The following is a 20,600-nucleotide window of genomic DNA, read 5'->3' as shown; positions in this document are numbered from 1 at the left end:
GCATGTACATAGACGTATGTATGTTATCTGATTATAGTGCATAGCCCAATAGAATGATGAGAGGGGGAAGGAATGAACAGGCAGTAAAGTGAAGGCACTTGACTGCTTTGGCCACACCTCCTGGACACTTGCAGGACAAGAATAAAGCTTGATTTCATAGCAACCTGATGCCACCTTTATCAACTCACTTGCCACCCGCTATCCAGCACAATGAACTGACAGACTCACAACTTTCTAACCTGCTTTGGTTTCCAATTTCACCCCACTTTAAGATCTTTGATGTACATGGTAGATTCCAGGTGGATACAATTATATTGAAGGCAATCCCCTCAAATCACCTGCCCAAATCTCCCTCCTGTCTAATAGTATGCAGCAATGTGTCAGTCTGGAGGATTGTCTAATTCTGCGTTTACACGAAGCGATAATTCGCCCAATTGATCGTTTAACGATTTTGAAGCAACGATTTGGTTTTTGTAACGATCAGCGTTTAGACGAATAAATCGTTAGAAAAATCGTTAGGAAATTTGTAAGAAGAATCGTTACTGAGATCGTTTTTAAGATCGCTTAAGCACATCTTTCACATAGGGTGAATCTTTGAAAGGCTGTTTACACCAAGCGATCTGCGAATTTTTTAGCGAATGACGATTTGAGAACATGTTGAAAGTTCAAAATGAACGATTTCTCGCTCGTCGCTTGATTGTTCGCTATGTTTACGATTATCGCTCAAATGCGATCGTTATTGCGAAAATTCAAATGATAATCGTTCCGTGTAAATGCAGCATCAGTCTGGAGGATTGTCTAAGGCTAGGTTCACACAGTGATTTTGCATTTGTGTGCATCCGTTTTTTTTTTTGACGGACACAAAAACCTAGCTGACACTACTTTTGTGTCCGTTAAAAAAAATGGATCTGTTTTGATCCTTTTTTTTTTTTTTTACATTGAAAGTCAATGGAAAAACGGATCAAAACAAATGCACACTAATGCATCCGTTTTTTTTTTTGCAAAAAAACGGATTGCAAAAACGCAGTGTGAACCTAGCCTAACCTGGCAACATTGTTGCAAAAATAATGAATGTACTTTTATTACAATCCCTAAATATAATAGTATCACAAATATGAAACAACACATAGAGAACTATGGGATAGATTACATTGGTCTGAGAGATCCAATCTCCAACCTATGGCTATTAGAAAACTACAACTCCCAGCATGCCCGGTACTGTAATTCTGAAACCGCTGAAGAGGGAAAGGTTGGGGATCTATGCTATACACCAGGGGTAGTGAACCTTGGCTCTCCAGCTGTTGCAAAACTACAACTCCCATCATGCCTGGACAGCCAAAGCTAAAGCTTTGGCTGTCCAGGCATGATGGGAGTTGTAGTTTTGCAATAGCTGGAGAGCCAAGGTTCCCCATCCCTGCTATACACTAATAAATACAGTAGTCTATATAGTCAGGATAACCAAGTATAATAGGAAACATATGTAACAGAGTAAAAGTCATATTAGACAGAGTTTTCACTTCTATCAGTCCCCAGCCTGGCATGCCCTCTGTGTGTAGTAAGTGGCAGAGCTGCTGGGTGGGTGTGGGGAGGGTGAGGGAGGCTGAGACTTTCCTCCAGCCCCCAGTACCACCCCCACCCTCCAGTCCACACATCCCCTCTCCTATAACAGAGTGACTGCCCTCATCATCCTCACTCCCATGTCATGCACAGCTGACTGCAGACCCTCAGGATGCCAGGCTGCTGCCCCCTACTGCTCCTCCTCCTCCTCCTCCCTGGGCTCCCGGGCTCCTCTGCCTGCCCGTCCCGCTGTGATGTGTCCCGGTGCCCCAGCCCCGTCTGCCCCAGCGGCTACGTGCCCGATCGCTGCAACTGCTGCCTGATCTGCGCTGCGGGGGAAGGAGAAGCCTGTGGCCGGGAGGGAGACCCACCGTGCGGGGACACCCTGCAGTGCAAGCCGCCACCCGGCAAGAGAGGGCTGAAGGGCACCTGCCAGTGCAAGCACGACCATGAGGTGTGTGCCAACGATGGGCAGACCTACAACAACCTGTGCCAGATGAAGCTCGCCAGCAGGAGGGCGCTGCAGCAGGGGCACTCACCTGTGCTGCAGGTGCACAAGGGGCCCTGCCAATCGGGTAAGGAGGGGCATGCATGGCATGGCTGCTATCACTATTCTATTCTGCAATCTGCAGCTCCTTTTCTTCCATGGCAGCTACAGGATGGCACTTCACCTTGCTCTATGGTCAAAAGTGAAACTTTTACATTGAAAATGCAATTTTTTCTGCATGCAGCCTATTATAGAGCAGGATGAGCTGAGCAGATTGATATATGGTTTTATGGGAAAATATTTAGTTTAATGGGTGATACATTGATCTAAATATTTGCCCTTAGGAGTCCAGTGGGCGGTTCTAATTAGTGACTGACAGTTATGTTTATATTTAAACTCTATTAACTCTGTATATTTAAACTCTATTTAAACTTTATATTTTGCCTCAAAACTATATATCATATATCTGCTTAGCGCCGCCTCCTCTATAACATGAGAAAGTAATGCATTTTCTATGTGACAGGTTTCCCTTTAAAGGGAGTCATCCAGTGGAAAACATTTTCTTTCAAATCAACTGGTTTAGAGAGTCATAGATTTGTAATTTACTTCTATTTTAAAAAATCGCAAGTTTTTCAGTACTTATCAGCTGCTGTATGTCCTGCAGGAAGTGGTGTATTCTTTGTAGTCTGACACAGTGCTCTCTGCTGCCACCTCTGTCTGAGATAGGAACTGTCCAGAACAGGAAAGGTTTTCTGGTTCAATGTGTTTATTAGGTTTTTTAAGAACATATTACAAAAGAGAAAGTCTATAAGCACTGACTTTAGTGCCAACAGGTTTTCTATGGTGATTTGCTACTGATCCTGACAGTTCCTGACAGGGACAGAGGGGGCAGCAGAGAGCACTGTGTCATACCTCGTTAGGAGCCACGGGAGCCTCCCATAGACTGTCATTATGACAGGGAGGCTGGCGACATTCCGTGGCGGAGAATTCCGCCACTTATGCTACATGTGAACGTAGCCTTAGGCTTGTCACAGTAGTCTGCTACAATGTGTGAGTGGGGACTCCAGGTTGTTGAGACAATTGGATAGACTGGATACAGTTATAGCAATCTTCAAACTTCTAGAAGCATTAGGGTAAATCCACATGTAACAGAAATTTTTAGCATTTTTATGTCTGCAGGTCCAGGCCCGACCACGTCTATCACGATTCAGTCTGAGTGATCAGACCCATGGTCAGGCCGGGACTTGTGGCCCTAATATGAATGTAGTGTGAACTCGGTCTAAAAGCTGCATGAAACACTGCAGTGAGGATGCAAATTCTCCTGCAGATCCAGGAAATACAGATGATGGGGAAGATTTATCAAACATGGTGTAAAGTAGAATTGTCTTAGTTGCCCCTAGCAACCAATCAGATTCCACCTTTCATTCCTCACAGACTCTTTGGAAAATGAAAGGTGGAATCTGATTGGTTGTTAGGGGCAACTGAGCCAGTCTCACTTTACACCATGTTTGATAAATCTCCCCCAGTGTATACCTAAACTAAGACCGGATCTATAGGCTTTCTATTGAAAAAAGGAAAGAGACTAGGGAGACAATGAGAGAAATACTATAGATAACTACTTTTCCTGGCTCCTTTTTATTAATCATCACCAAACTGATCAAAACCTTTGACTCTTGGCATATAAATGTTCTTTTAAATAAAAGTGGCACCTTAAAGGGTTTTCGTGCACATTCATTATGAAAGTTTTGGACATGGAGATCTACATAGATATCACCTCCAAGGCTGAGACCTATACAAACCACCACTACCCTCCTTCCCTTTACTGCTGTAATCCCTAAGATCATCTCTCATAGAGCCAGTAACATCACAGCGTACATCCGGAAGTCACTGACTTATTTACTGAGGAGTGCACAACCCCTCCAAGACTCAGCTGGAGGGGAAGTCATTCTCCATAGACCTCAAGAATTCCACATTATTAGTATTCCTCAGCTGTATCTGATTATATTGCGGTGGTCTCAGGGTCGCTTCTGACTCTTTCCCATACACAGAAACAATAAAGTTGTGTCACATTGGTCATATGTAGTCTGAGCTTTCAAGGGGCTCTCTCATCAATCTATCCCCTGTCCATATACCCTATTAGGCCATGTCACGACAGCGTAAGACACCGGCCGTTCCGTGACCCAGCCGAGTCAACTGCCACTGAATCCGGATATATGGGTGCATCCATGTGCGCCCGCATCCGAATTCCCCGCTGCACACAATGGAGCGTGCGGCCGGAGCCGCATGCTCCATTGTGTGAACTGATAGGGTTTCTTGTGGCGCCGCTAGGGATCCCAGCTGGAGTATATACTATGTGTATACACTCCGGCCGGGATTCCTTAGAAGGCAGCACTATGTAAGATCCGTAGTAATCCCCATTGATTATTACAAAACTTACGTAGTGTGAACATAGCCTTAGTTTGTATAGATATTATATAGTGGGAGACCGTAATGTGAATGTGGCAACCCCTTCAGGAAAGAATTAACATTACTGAAGATGTCACCAGTGGGGACCTGTGCACTATTAACCCTAGTAATGCAAGCACTGTGCCCCTTATCTTCTTATTAAAGGGGTTGTCTAGCGAAAATCTTTTTCTTTCAAATCAAGTGGTTCCAGAAAGTTATCTACATTTGTAATTTACTTCTATTTAAAAATCTCAAGTCTTCCAGTACTTCTCAGCTGCTGTATGTCCTGTTCTCAATCTGACACAGTGCTCTCTGCTGCCATTTCCGTCATAGACAGGAACTGTCCAGAGCTGAAGAGGTTTTTTATGGGAATTTGCGACAGCTCTGGAAAGTTCCTGACATGGACAGAGATGGCAGCAAAGAGCACTGTGTCAGACTGAAAAGAAAACAACATTTCCTGCATGACATACAGCAGCTGATAAGTACTGAAAAACTCGAGATTTTTAAATAGAAGTAAATTACAGATCTATATAACGTTCTGAAACCAGTTGATTTGAAAGAAAAAGATTTTTGCTGAATAACCCCTTTAAGAGGGTCTTTGCATGCAGTTCATTGCAATAAATTGCTGAAAACCTCTGGAGGTGACTCTATATAGCAGAGGTCATAGGTCACAGGTCATATTCTGACATGCCTGAAAGGGAAAACATAATAAGCGCTGACAAGTCAGGGAAAAGCACAGTCTGCATGTACTGTATACAGGATAGGAGTAAGGGCTAACTTTCATTAGCGTCCCAAAAAAGGCCACAATAATGAATTCAGTTAAGATCACGCTTCTGCAAGCCAGGAAATATGAGAGAAGGGAAATTACCACCAAATTGACTTTTTTGGGTTTTGTATCTATTTCATCTTCTGGTGGGTTATAGTATCTCCTTAAAGGAGAAGTCCGGACAGTTTTTTTATTACAGTATTTTATCGCCCTCCAAAAGTTATACAAATCCCCTATATATACTCTTATTACAGGAAATGCCTATAAAGTGTTTTTTTTTTCCTGCACTTACTACTGCATCAAGGCTTCCTGGATAACATGATGATGTCACTCCCTGGATAACATGGTGATGTCACTTCCTGGATAAAATGGTGATGTCACGACCCAACTCCCAGAGCTGTGCGGGCTGTGGCTGCTGGAGAGGATGATGGCAGAGGACACTGACGGACACTGGAGGGACACTGAGCATCCCTCTACCATCATCCTCTCCAGCAGCCACAGCCCGCACAGCTCTGGGAGTCAGGTCGTGACATCATCATGTTATCCAGGAAGTGACATCACCATTTTATCCAGGAAGTGACATCACTATTTTATCCAGGAAGTGAAGCCTTGATGCAGTAGTAAGGGCAGGGAAAAAGGCCCTTTATGTGCATTTCCCGTTATAAGTGTATATTGTTGATTTGTATAACTTTTGGGGGGCAATACAATACTTTAATAAAATTTTTTGCCGGACTTCTCCTTTAAGGAGACCACCAAGCAGTTATAGGGAGCCTTATAGTTCATGTTATGCTGAATCGGGAAGAAAATATGCAAACTAGTTGTCCTCCAGAAGGAAGAGCTTGCTCTCTAGTGCCGCCTGGTGGAGGTCCCTTCCATAAATGGCACTGCTCAAACCTTTAAAGGGCTACTGTGAAAAAAAATATATTTCTAAATAAATCGGTGCCAGAAAATTATGTAGATTTATGATTTACTTATTTACACTATGTCAAACTAGAAATAAAACACCACTTCCTGCAGGACATACAGCAGCTGATAAGTACTGGAAGGATTAAGATTTTAAAGTAGAAGTCATTTATAAATCTGTATAACTTTCTGACACTAGTTGATTTGAAAACAATTTTTACACACTGAAGTGCCCCTTTAAAGCTTTAGTATCATTTAACAAAAATTTTGACATGTCATAGAGAGATCAAAGAAGAATTGGTCTGGCAGCATCCAATGGTAAAGTTCTTAGTGAGGTTCATTCAAGCAACATACATCATGGCAACGTTTCCACCTCTGGGGGTCTTTCTCAAGCCTATATTACATGTGCAGCAACCAGGCTTGAGAAAGACCCCCAGGGGTCAAACCCTTGCCATGATGTATGTTGCTTGAATAAACCTCGCTAAAAACTTTACCACTGGATGCTGCTGTACCAATTCTTCTTTAAAGGGGTACTCCGGGCCAGCTGTATAATCCGTGTATGGCCGGGGATGGGGTGGAAATAGAAGGCTCCGGTGACTTACCTCCCCGTTCCAGCGTCGGCCCCCGGATTGTGCCGCCCCCGCACTCCCGTGCTGCTTCCTGGTCTCGGCTGCGGCTTGAAACGTGACGTCTCAAGGCAGCTCAGCCATTCAGCGGTCATAGCGGAATCCCGCCTCGGCCGCTGAATGGCTGAGCTGCCTTGAGATGTAACGTCTCAAGCCGCAGCAGAGACCAGGAAGCAGCGCGAATCGGGAGCCTGCACCTGAACCGGGGAGGTAAGTGACCGGAGCCTTCTATTTCCACCCCCTCCCTGGCCGTACGCGGATTATACATCTGGCCCGGAGTACCCGTTTAAAGGAAACCTGTCAACCGACATTCCGACCCAGAGCCCGCCCAACCCCCCCGGTGGAGCCCCGGATACTTACCCTTTGCTGCAAGTCCCACTCCTGGACCTGGTCCCAGGACGGAGATATCAGCGCCGGAAGGTGAGTGTGCGATGTATGCTAATTATATGACATGAGTCCGATGCCCATAGAGAATGAATGGAGCCGCCATTCTCTATGGGCATCAGACTCATCTCTGGAGTGCGGGCGCACGGCTGCCGACGGCGATATCTCTGTCCCGGGAATGGGTCCAGGGGCGGGACTTGAAGCAAAGGGTGAGTATCCAGGGCTGCACCTGGGTGGTTGGGCGGGCTCTGGGTCGGAATGCCGGGTGACAGGTTCCCTTTAATGTTATTTGGTTTCCTATTGGAATTGGTGACCTCCAGGCGTGCGTCCTAGAACTACTCCCAGGAAGGCTCTTACTACACATTTGTGACTGGTGCTGTTGGACTTTTGATGGAGAGATTTCAAAGGTTTTGATTGGTCGGTGTTTGGGTTTGATTGCTAGAACTAGCTTGGAGAAATCTCACACTTAGGGCCCTATTCCACCGGACGATTATCGTTCAGATTATCGTTAAATGGGTCGAATCTAAACGATAATCGTTCGATTGAAATGCAGTTAACGATTAACGACCGAACGAGAAATCGTTGATCGCTTTACAAAACCTGGACCTATTTTTATCGTTGCTGGTTCGCAAAACGTTCGCATTGAATAAGACGTTGTTGGGTCATTGGCAGTAGATACGAACGCAATAGCGAAGAAATAGCGAAGAAAAAACTATTGCAAATACGATCATAAGTAACGATCATCGCTCCATGGAAATGACTGAACGTTTTCAGGTCTTTCGCAATAGCGGTCGTTTGAGATCGTTAACGATTATGCGAACGATAATCGTCCGGTGGAATAGGGCCTTAAGGGTTAGAAATCTAGCACTTCTAACCCTGATTTGCTGCTGTCCCTTTCTTACTGCAGGAGATGTATTCTTTTGTATATATATAGAGAGAGAGAGAGAGACTATCTCCTGCAGCCAGATGAAGAGAGAAGTGCAATTCCCATCATGCCTGGACAGCCAAAGCTAAAGCTTTGGCTGTCCAGGCATGATGGGAATTGTAGTTTTGCAACAGCTGGAGAGCTGAAGGCTCCCCATCCCTGCTGTAAAGCATGACTGGAGATGATCAGCCCCACCAGAATATCCTCCCAAAGGAAGAGCTGCCCCTCTGTAGACAGTTGTTTTAGGGTTCTCTCCCCTCGTCAGTACTTCTACAGGAAACTGACCTAGACTGTGACATGTCTCCTTTATGGTCAATTCTTACATAAAACTTGGAATGTAGTTTCAGAAGATGCTTCACTTTATTACATCTCCTCATATAATCCTCTTTGCCGCCATATTCGTGGTTTCACAAGGACTTTCTTTAGTCAACTAAGTCATGGTCTTGGCTGACTAAACAAACCTCAATGTTAATGCTTGTAGGCCGTGGTGGAGCAGACTTCTTTCCATAGCTCACATGCCTCCTCTAACATTCCACATGGAGTACGGTCTACAGACTGCGCTCTTACTCATAGTCTTATGTATGCAAGCCCATGTCCTTGGGTCATGCACTTAGTTATAAGTCAGAGGCGGATAACATAAAACATCCTATGGGAAGACAGGGAAGAGCAGTGTTTTTGCACCTGGACTCTGGTTTGCTTTGTACTGGTTGTACTGTGCTTTGTACTGGTTGGTGTATTCCCAGAATTAGTTAAAGGGGTACTCTGGCGAAAATATATATATTTTTTTTTCCTTCAAATCAACTGGTTTCAAAAAGTTATTTACATTTGTAATTTACTTCTATTTAAAAATCTCAAGTGTTCCAGTACTTATCAGTTGCTGTATGTCCTGCGGGAAGTAGTGTTTTCTTTCCAGTCTGACATAGGGCTCTCTGCTGCCACCTCTATCTATGACAGGAACTGTCCAGAGCATTAGCAAATCCCCATAGAAAACCTCTACTACTCTGGACAGTTCCTGACATGGACAGAGGTGGCAGCAGAGAGCACTGTGTCAGACTAGAAAGAAAACACAATTTCCTGCAGGACATACAGCAGCTGATAAGTACTGGAAGACTTGATATTTTTTAATAGGAGTAAAGATGCATAGGTAGGTACTGCAGTAGTGGGACTGCTATCCTCCTCCCCTGGCCTTGCCTTTTCAATGTTGCCACAGGCCCTATTGGCACTACTGTATAAGACCCGGCCACAAGTGAAATAAGATGGGCCCAATCTAGAGATGGGAGCAATCTAGAGGTTAGGACCAGGAGTGGCCCCTCAGGTATATAGCGTCTGCAAGACAAGGTAGGAATAGCCGGAAGTATACAGCGAGAGTAATACCACAAGTACCAGACATGCTATATGGAAAGCAAGACAGACATAGTCACCAATATCCAGGAGCCAGGAGTAGTGCTACAAGCACAGAGGTCAGAGACAAGGGCGTTCATATCATAGAGCTAGATTGTCTTAAAAGCATAGTCTTAAAAGGGTATTCCGATCTAAACTTATATAGTTCCCCTGATATGCCTCTCTTTACCCTCCATTGTTGAAAGCTTCTTGTATAGGTTACTGATCACTACTCTGCTCTAAAAGCTGGTATATATATATATATATATATATATATATATATATATATATATACACAATATATGTATATTGTATAATATGCATGAATGTGTACCAGCCAGACCACTGCTATTAGAGCAGAGTGGTGGTTGGTAACCTAGACAATGAGCTGTCAACCTGTCAACAATGGAAGAAAAAATGAAAAAGGAGACAAGTTTGCTAAATGAATGTATTTGCAAAAATATCTAACTTGACAGGTCCTACAATTATAACTATATTAGGTGAGCTGGGAATAACCCTTTAAAGCAAAGCCCAGATCAGTAGAAACATTTATCCAAATGTACAAATGTACAGCCATATAGGAAGAACCTTGAGGATCAATGTCTGACAGGCAGATAGATGCCCAGTGTCATCTTTTGTCACCGCTTGCTCTAGGAGCTCTATGGCGCTGTGTGCAGCAGTAGTCATGACATGTGACCAATAGGACCAAGATTAACCAGGCGCCAGAGAAATGAATAAATATACAAATAACACTCTACACTGCCTCTAAGAATATTACAACTGCAAAAAAGGCATCTTTATAATTCCATGATGACAGAGCAATACAGTAGTACCTTGGATTACGAGCATAATTCGTTCCAGGACTGTGTTTGTAATCCAAATCCACTCTTAAACCAAAGCTAATTTTCCCATAAAGAAATAATTGAAATGTAGACAATTGGTTCCACACCCCAAAATCATTTTTATTCTAAATAACAGGTAAAACAAATGAAACAAACATTTAGGAACAGCTGAATATGTGATATTATAAGTTACTGTACAGTACAGCATAGAAACATAGAAGACTGTTGGCAGAAAAAGACCACTGGGTCCATCTAGTCGGCCCTTTTAGTATTTTCTTTCTTATTATCTTAGGATAGATATATGTTTATCCCAGGTGTGTTTAAATTCTGTTATTGTAGATTTATCCACCACCTCTGCTGGAAGTTTGTTCCAGGTATCTACTACTCTTTCAGTAAAATAATATTTTCTCACGTTGCTTCTGATCTTTCCTCCAACTAACCTCTCACTGTGTCCTCTTGTTCTTGAGCTCAGTTTTTTAACTAAAAACACTCCCCTCCTGAACCTTATTTAGTCCTTTAACATACTTAAAGGTTTCAATCATGTCCCCCCTTTACCGTCTTTCCTCCAGACTATACAGATTCAAATCTTTAAGTCTTTCCTGATATAGTTTATGCCTCACACCCTCCACCATTTTTGTAGCCCGTTTTTGGACCCGTTCTATTTTATCAATGTCCTTTTTTAGATGAGGTCTCCAGAACTGGACACAGTATTCCAGATGTGGCCTCACCAGAGCTCTATACAGCGGGATCACAATCTCCCTCTTCCTACTGGTTATACCTCTAGCTATACACCCCAGCATATGATTTGCTTTCCCCACCGTCTGGTTGCACTGGTGACTCATTTTAAGGCTGTCAGAAATCACTACCCCTAGATCCTTCTCTTCTGAAGTCTTTTCCAACACAGTACTGCCGATGTGATACTCGGATAGAGGATTCCTCCTCCCCAAGTGCATTATTTTACATTTGGAAATGTTGAACTTCAATTTCCACTGTTTGGACCACTTATCTAGCAAAGCTTAATCATTTTCCATATTACTGACACCCCCAGGAATATCAACCCTATTGCACACTTTTGTGTCGTCAGCAAACAGACAAACTTTACCTACCAACCCTTCTCCTATGTCACTTACAAACATATTAAAAAGAATAGGACCCAGAACAGACCCTTGTGGCACACCACTTGTAACCAGCCTCTGCTCGGAATATACACCATTAACAACAACCCTCTGATATCTCTCCTTCAGCCAACCACAAATCCACTGAACTATCCAGGGATTAAGTCTAATCTTCTCCAACTTCTCTATCAGCTCTTTATGGGGAACTGTATGAAAAGCTTTGCTGAAGTCCAGATAGGCGATATCCACAGCACCACCTTCATCCAGCACTTTTGTGGCATAATCAAAGAAATCAATGAGATTAGTCTGACATGATCGGCCCTCAGTAAAGCCATGCTGGTTTGGATCCATCAAATTGTTGATTCTTAGGTGATCAATTATCTTCTTTTTTAGAAGAGTTTCCATCATTTTCACTACTACAGATGTCAGGCTCACTGGCCTGTAGTTACTGGGCTCTTCTCTACTCCCCTTCTTGTGGATTTGTATAACATTGGCCGTTCTCCAATCATCGGGGACATTTCCTGTTAGCAGGGATTGGTTATACAGATCTGTCAGGGGGGGCAACAATCACAGATCCGAGTTCTTGCAGAACCCTGGGATGGATCCCATCTGGACCCATCGCCTTATTCAGCTTTAAACGGGCAAGTTCCTCTGCAACTTCAGTCTCTGAAAATACTGGAGCTAAACCCATATAGCTGGAGGCAATGCTGTGTCCAACCATCCTGTGATTGTGAAAGCCGCCTTCTGAAAACACTGAGCAGAAGTAACTATTCAAATAGTCAGCAACCGCCTTATCTCCATCAATAAACTTATTCTCCCCATTACTTATTTTAGTAATGCTGCAGCTATTCTTCTTCTTCCTGTCACTTATATATCTAATGAAAGTTTTATTCCCAATCAGCATGTGGAGTATAATGTATAGTAAGTGCATAAACCTGAAAAACAGCAGCAGTTTGTAGATACAGAATGAAACTGCAGATCCCCATAATGCAGTAGTGTAGTACAACAGGCTAGAATAGAGAAATGGGGCTGCTGTCAGAGGTCTGTGTGGTCACATGAGAGCAATGGGGAAGGGGGTGTGTTCAGCATGGACCAATCAGGAAGTGAGAATCACTGAGCTGTGCAGGAGGACAGTGACAGAAACCTCTGTACAGCAGTGTGTATGGCTGAGTGTAAGTGCAGGCACATTATAGCAGCAGTGTGTATAGCTGAGTGGAAGTACAGGCACATTATAGCAGCAGTGTGTATAGCTGAGTGTGAGTGCAGGCACAGCACAGCAGGAATGGAGAGGATGGGAAACACAAGGACTGACAGAGACTGCAGGGAGCATGAAGGAATGAGCAGGGCAGATGTGAGCACAGTATAGCAGCACTCTCTGTCTGGGGAGAGAAGGGTTACAACTTTGCAGAGATTACCTCCACAGTCCTGTCCCCTGATGTAAGCCCCAGCCTGAAGTGGATCTGCCATGATTTGGAAGGTGAGGGAGACTTCCTGGGTCAGAGTACAGGGCTGTAGACCCCGCTATGCAGGCCATGCCCCTCCCCCACTTTCGCTTCTACCCAGCAATGGGAGCACCTTAAACCAAAGCAATGCTCTTAAACCAAGTCACAATTTTTAAAAACTGTGAGCTCTTCTTGCAAAATGCTCTCAATTAAAGTTACTCTTAAACCAAGGCACCAATGCATATCTAAAATAAACAATGAAAAGTGGCAGTAGCATAATATTTATATTAACATGCCAAAGGAATATATAACTTAACCTCTTAAGGACATAGGACGTATGCGTACGTCATATGTCCTCACTTGCGCTTCAAAGCGGGGCCGCGCGGCGGCCCCGCTTTGAACTGCCGCGATCCCGGGTGCCGCGAGTAGCCCGGGACCGCTGCTATTAGCGGGCACGGTCTGATCGCCGTGCCCGCTAATTAGCTAATCGGAGGCAGCTGTCAAAGTTGACAGCTGCCTCCGATTACCGGAGGCAACGTTTCCCTGGGGTCTAGTGGGGGAGATCGCTCCTCCGGGACCTTGTCCCGGAGGAGCGATCTCCGTTACTGATGCCGGCCGGGGACGCGTCCAAGATGGCGCCGTCCTCGGCTCGGCACTCGTTCGTTTTCGGCTGCAGCAGCCGAAAGCAAACGAGTGCCGATCTCATGGATCTCTGCAGCATATCTATGCTGCAGAGATCTCAATGAGAGATCCAAGTGTATATACTAGAAGTCCCCCAGGGGGGCTTCTAGTATATGTGTAAAAAAAAAAAAAAAAAAAGTGTTGTTAATAGTAAAAAGCCCCCTCCCCTAATAAAAGTCTGAATCACCCCCTTTTCCCAGGTTTTAAATAAAAGTAAACAAATAAATAAATAAACATGTTTGCTATTGCCGCGTGCGTAATCGCCCGAACTATTAATTAATCACATTCCTGATCTCGTACGGTAAACGGCGTCAGCGCAAAAAAATCCCAAAGTGCAAAATTGCGCATTTTTGGTCGCATCAAATCCAGAAAAAATGTAATATAAAGCGATCAAAAAGTCATATATGCGCAATCAAGGTAACGATAGAAAGAACACATCATGGCGCAAAAAATGACACCTCGCACAGCCCCATAGACCAAAGGATAAAAGCGCTATAAGCCTGGGAATGGAGCGATTTTAAGGAACGTATATTGGTTAACAACGGTTTGAATTTTTTACAGGCCATCAGATACAATATAAGTTATACATGTTATATATCGTTTTAATCGTAACGACTTGAGGAACATGCATAACAAGTCAGTTTTACCCCAGGGCGAATGGCGTAAAAACACATTTCCCCCAAATAAAAGAAATGCTTTTTTTTTTTCAATTTCACCACACTTTGAATTTTTTTCTGGTTTCGCAGTATACTTTATGCAAAAATTCAGCCTGTAATTGCAAAGTACAATTAGTGACGCAAAAAATAAGGGGTCATGTGGGTTTCTAGGTGGAAAAATGCAAGTGCTATGACCTTTTAAACACAAGGAGGAAAAACCGAAAACGTAAAAACGAAAATGGGCCATGTCCTTAAAGGGTTAAAGGGGTACTCCTTTGAAAAACATTTTTTTTTTTAAATCAATGTATATTTCGCTCCCCCTGATGAAGCTGGGAAGAGAAAAGAACGTTGTGGGCAGGTGCCACTTTGGTGAGCATTTTCCATGGCTTTAGTGGTATATTACCAATCACTACTTGTATGTATCTCTGTGTATTTGGTATATTATAGCACATACTATTGTTATCTTGTGTGTGGACTTCTATTAGTTTCTGGTTTAGTTATACTTATATCTTATGTGATTTCATAGTTTAGATATGGGTCAATATCACTTTTCATTGTGTATTTTAGATGTATTGTATATTACTGTTTATTTTTCATATAGTAGAGAGTCGTATAGGCAGCACCTTGTAATAGTTGAGACACAGACCTTGAAATCCCTTTAAATACTCTTTATTTTATGGCTTCTTTACTCCAGGCTAGATGAGCCCAGTCACTGTATCGTCAGGTATGTTCCATCTATCCTGTGTGCTCCACTATATGAGTTTAAATGGAAAATAAACGATTTCCCTGAATCTTTCCTACAATATACGGGATGAGAGGAGAAGTCCCCTACTGTAGTTACAGCTTCACATCTGCATCTGCTCCGCTAACACGGCTAGCCGCAGGTTTATTTATCTATGCACTGAGGCCTATAAAGCAGAATCTTTACAGCCGTACGGTTATAAAAAGTCAAAAGGTGCCATAGAGTGAGGACTGAGATATATCCTAAGCACTAGACATGGCTCTAGGAGCGACTCGCAGTTTATTTACAGTCGCTGACCCGTGCTGGACGGGTGAGAAGAACTATTTCTATAGGTGGTGCTGTCAAATATTTCAAAGCGTTGGCCAAGTCTGAGCGATTGTCGAATATTTCTTGGCTTACGCATGAGGTAATCAAATATTTTCTTTCCTTTTTTATTTTTTTCTACAAATATCTTGAATGCAAAATCCATCACTGAGAAGGAGTCATGGAGCAACCTATGGAAGAATGATAGTGTCGCTTACCTTTGGTGAACCTGTACTTACATACAAAAAGGCAATCTCCCAATTCTATATTACAATCATCTTTCTTATAAGCAGAAACTTTTATAGCAGAACTCCCTATTATTGAAAAGGGTTCTGGGTTCTTCTGTAAAAACATTCAATTAAATATCAAAAATCCAGAATCCATAAGAAGGATTCAGAATGTCAGTGAGGTTTACTCACACTTTAGGGCTATAAGAAAAACTTTCTTTAAAGGGGTTCTCCAGTGCTACAAAAACATGGCCACTTTCTTTCAGAGACAACACGACTCTTCTCTCCAGTTCAGGTGCGGTTTGCAATTAAGCTCCATTCACTTCAATGGAACTGAGCTGCAAAACCCTCCCAAGCTGGAGACAAGAGTGGTGCTGTCTCTGGAAGAAAGTGGCCATGTTTTTGCAGCACTGGATAACCCCTTTAATAGCTCCCCTTATGCCTAAAGCTGATGACATATTTCACAGTCATCATTGCAAACAACATACACATTGTGACAACTTGGGGGCAATGAATTGCCAATTCTGGGGAAAGATGGTTGGCTCGTAAAGAAATTATCACTAATAACCACAGCTATTATCCACACAAGATAAAACACGATGAAACAAGATGAAAAATCATTAAACAATGGCTGTTGTTGCAGTTTTGCAACCACGGCCGTTATTTAATGAATTGGCCGAATACATTAATTAATATGGAATCCTGGCCGCAGTGTATACACACAATATACACTCCGGCCGGGATTCCAAGCAATTCATTGAATAGCACCCACATAACACTACAACGCAGACAATGTAAAGTGCAGCTCCGGCCGTACTCTACATTGTCTGCTATGATTAATTGGAAAGCAGGCGCACCCGAATGCACCCGCATCCCAATTAAAAAGAAATTAAGTTAATCCGGCTGATACTTCAGTACCGCTTGGAATGAACTTCACTGACACTGACTGTCTGTGACAAGGCTGTTTCACAAAACAGCCAGTGTCATACTGTGTGTGAACCCGGCCTTATACTGTTAGCAATAATACACTCTATGGGGCATAGCCTGTAAGAATACACATGCAGTGCCCCTTATGAGTACCTGAAAACAGAGCCGAATTTGCTCATCCTATAAGCAGAGTGGACGGAGTGAAAGTAGCCATTCTTACCCAGCTCCAATAACCAGACTCTATTCTAAGATTTAGGTTCAAGCTTTTTAGAGAAACGTCTCCTTCTTCACTGCACTTTAATGGACCCAATATACCCCCAGTGCATTACCACAGTGGGTCCGCTCCTGTAGCTTCATTATCGTCCTCTCTATTAGGCTCTTGAGCTTCTAGATAGCACCGTACGTATATTTATGAATATTTTAGTAACTTTTTGATGTACACTCTGCGCTCCTTTCAGAGTAAATATTTAAAGTCTTGTATTGTCTGTAAAGTTTCCATGTTGGGATGATGTCTGTGGTTTTGGACCACATGAAACCTGCCCGCTCTACACATTTGAGAAGCTTGTTACACAAATGCCAAACGTCTTCAAGTGGACCCTTTTATGTGGTCGTCCGCAAGTAAACATACCACACCGCAGCTAGTCGAGACAGGGGAAAAGTATCTCAAGCCTGGAATTAAGTAAATACCACAAGGTGGAACACATTGAGATCTGTGTGAACCCCCCCTGTGTAGTTACTGGGTCCAGTGTCATCAAAATGCATAACATAAACATGTCACCGGTGGAACAGATAACGCCTGTGATCTCCGTTTATAGATCTCCCAGGGATGTTTGCTTTGCCTGCTCTTTGCACTTTTCAAAAATGGGGTCAGCCAAGGTTATGACTGTGTATGGGGTTTAGAAGACGTCTCATCCAGAAGTTGTAAATGGAAGGACTGTAATTAACATAATCCTGTCTGCGTGTAGGAGACTTCACCGAGGAATGTTCTTACTAACATACCCAATTTTTTCTGCCAGTATAGGTCACCAACATCCCAACAGCCCGAGGTACAAATTTAACTTCATTGCTGATGTGGTGGAAAAGATTGCTCCGGCAGTGGTGCACATTGAGCTGTTTGTCAGGTAATGTCTTCCTTTTCTGCTGAACATGCCATAATGCCAGACCATGCAGCCATTATGAGGTCCATGGAAAGATTGAGCTCAAATGTGATTGGTCTATACTTCTTTTCTACTGGGTGGTGGACTCCCTTCTGGAGAGCTGAACTGTTAGTGGCAAACGGATGGGGAATTGGGGCATGGGCCATGGATTGCCAGTATGGAAAGTTTCTTCTGCCATAGTTTCTAACTTCCTTTAAAGTGTCACTGTCCTTTTGAAAAACTTTTGACAAGTTATATAGAGACATGCCAAACGTTTTGTCCGGGTTTGAGTGTTTAGACCTGTACCGATTGGGAGAACAAGCGGGGAGTGGACCGCACTACAGCATGCCTGTGTAAGAAAGAAAGCATCAGGCTCCATAGACTTACATTATGAGCCCGTCTCTTTTTTCAAAAAGAGCAAGAGTGTACTGCGCTGCTGCAGTCCTCTCCTAACTAGTTCTCGCAATCCGTACAGGTCTGATATGTCAAAAGTTTTTTTTGTTTTTTTTTTAAAAGACAGGTACACGTAAAGGCTAGGTTCACACATCCTTTTTAGTAAAGAGCGGACGCTGATTGCAATGGCCTCAGCGTTCATTCTTTACTGCAGGGGCCGCATTGCATTGAAGTCAATGCTATGCTGCCCAATGTGTTCACGCATCATTAGTCTAACACCCGTTCTTTAGAATGGGCGTTAGAATAATGTGCCTGTCAATTATTTCATCAGCTGTTCACACAATGCAATGTGCAGGGGCGGCCGTACATTGCATTGAAGTGAATGGCTAATTGATTTGTGGGCACACCCAACGGTGCCCGAAAATCAATTGTAAAAAAGAACGTTCATGCAGCCGATACAGAGGTATCGGCTGCAGGAACAGGCTGAGTGCAGCCCGGCGGACAGCTGTTTAACAGCGCCCGTTGCTGTGCAAGTTGCAATTTCATTTATAACATGGGCACCTCTCACAATTTGATACTTATTAAAATTATTTTACCCCTATAAGTAATAAGAGTTAGCTGCAGTGGCATAGCTACCAGGGTCGCAGCGATCGCCGCTGCGACCCGGCCCGCTACAAGGGGGGGGGCCGCGAGGGCCCCCCCTTGCCACTGCACCCCCTTAAATTACTCTTGTGACCGCAAGCATTGTTTTGCTTGCGGTCACAAGAGCAGTCTCGTCCGGGCCCCCTGCTGATGCGCCGCTGCTGGGGGTGTCCCGTCCTGTCCCTGGCAGCACCGCTCATCAGTGAGCTCCTTGTGCTGCCTGGGTCCCTGATTTCCGGCACAGGAAGTGTACGTCAGAGACGCTTTCTGTGCCGTAAGTCCCAGCCCCGGCGTACAGGGAGTTCACTGATGAGCGGCGCTGCCAGGGATAGGACGGGATACCCCCGGCAGCGGCGCATCAGCCGGGGGTCCGGACGAGACTGAAGAAGAAGAGGATCGCCGGGGGAGCGAGTTGTTAGGTGAGTTTATGTGTTTGTTTGTTTTTTTTTAATTTTGCTTAGCATAGGGGGGCATCTATAAGGGGGGGGAGAAAAGGGGGCCATCTATAATGAGGGGGGCATATATAAGGGGAGGGAGAAAAGGGGGCCATCTATAATGAGGGGGGCATCTATAAGGGGGGGAGGAGAGGGGGCCATCTATAATGAGGGGGCATCTATAAGGGGGGGAGAAGAGGGGGGCATCTATAATGAGGGGGGCATCTATAAGGGGGGTAGAAAAGGGGGCCATCTATAATGAGGGGGGCATCTATAAGGGGGGGAGAAGAGGGGGGCATCTATAATGAGGGGGGCATCTATAAGGGGGGTAGAAAAGGGGGCCATCTATAATGGGGGGAGAAGAGGGGGCCATGTATAATGAGGGGGGCATCTATAAGGGGGGAAGAAGAGGGGGGCCATCTATAATGAGGGGGGCGTCTATAAGGGGGGAGGAGAGGGGGGCATCTATAATGGAGGGAGGGGGCATCTATAAGGGGGGGAGAGGGGGCATCTGTAAGGGGGGGAGAAGAGGGGGCCATCTATAATGAGGAGGGCCATCTATAAGGGGGGGGACAGGGGGTCATCTATAATGGGGGGAGAGGGGGGCATCTATAAGGGGGGAGAAGAGGGTGCCATCTTCAAGGGGGGAGAGAGGGGGCATCTATAATGGAGGGGAGAGGGGGGCATCTATAAGGGGAGGGGGGAGTGGGGGCCATCTATAAAGGGAGGGGGCATCTATAAGGGGGGGCATCTATAATGGAGGGGGGCATCTATAATGGGGGGGAGAGAGGGGGTCATCTATAAGTGGAGAGGGGGTCATCTATAAGGGGGGAGAAGAGGGGGCCATCGTTAAGGGGTGGGGGAGAGAGGGGGCCATCTATAAGGCGGGGGGCAACATGCAGTGGGGGCCATCTATATATACTATAAGGGGGTAACATAGTGTCAGGGCTACCCACTAAATGAGGGTGTAAAGGGGCCAATACAGATGTGCAGTTTGTAGAGATGAGGATGGTGCCAGCGTGAGGAGCCTAATATGTCTGTCTGGCAGATTCTGTGGATTCGTGGCTCGGAGAAGTTCTCATAATGGCCCAGGACAGATGGAGAAGAAGAAAATGAAAAGGGAAGAACTCTGAGAAGACGCCCCCTGTGAGTCATCTGATATAACTGCTATGTCATTTATATGGTATTGTGGCGCTGCGTCCACCTCTATATGACTGTATGAGGTGATAGTAATCTGTGTACAGTGGATCTTATTCAGTAGCAGCGGTGGTGTTAGTCAGTATGTGCTGGTATTAGTCGGTAAGTGGCGGTGTTAGTCGGTAAGTGGCGCTGTTAGTCGGTAAGTGGCGGTGTTAGACAGTATGTGGTGGTAATATTTGTTACTTGTTATCTGGTACTGTGTTTTATTGGTCTTAATATACTGGATTTGGTCAGTAATAATATGGTGGTGGTTGTGGTGTGGCGGTAATATTTGCCCCTTGTATACTCGTATTATTGGCAATATTGGTCTCAGTATACAGGATTTGGACAGTAACAGTATGGCGGTAATATGTATGGTCATAATATTTTCTCTTCCTATATGCTGGT

At 44.3% G+C, this 20,600-nt stretch overlaps 1 protein-coding gene across 1 annotated transcript in view; it reads left to right on the top strand.

The window, feature by feature from the left end:
• Positions 1–1,665: 1,665 nt before the first annotated feature.
• HTRA3 (HtrA serine peptidase 3) overlaps positions 1,666–20,600 on the top strand; it is a 33,856-nt gene continuing 14,921 nt past the window's right edge. Inside the window, exons 1-2 of the mRNA XM_069977366.1 lie at positions 1,666–2,132; positions 17,430–17,529. Coding sequence (XP_069833467.1) covers positions 1,730–2,132; positions 17,430–17,529 — 503 coding nt within the window. The 5' untranslated portion in view covers positions 1,666–1,729. The remainder of the gene's footprint in view (positions 2,133–17,429; positions 17,530–20,600) is intronic.

Source organism: Dendropsophus ebraccatus, chromosome 7 (genome assembly GCF_027789765.1).
Source record: "Dendropsophus ebraccatus isolate aDenEbr1 chromosome 7, aDenEbr1.pat, whole genome shotgun sequence".
In the NCBI taxonomy this organism is placed as follows: domain Eukaryota; kingdom Metazoa; phylum Chordata; class Amphibia; order Anura; family Hylidae; genus Dendropsophus; species Dendropsophus ebraccatus.
Note: the sequence above shows the minus strand (reverse complement) of the source record. Positions and strands in the feature narration are given on the sequence as shown.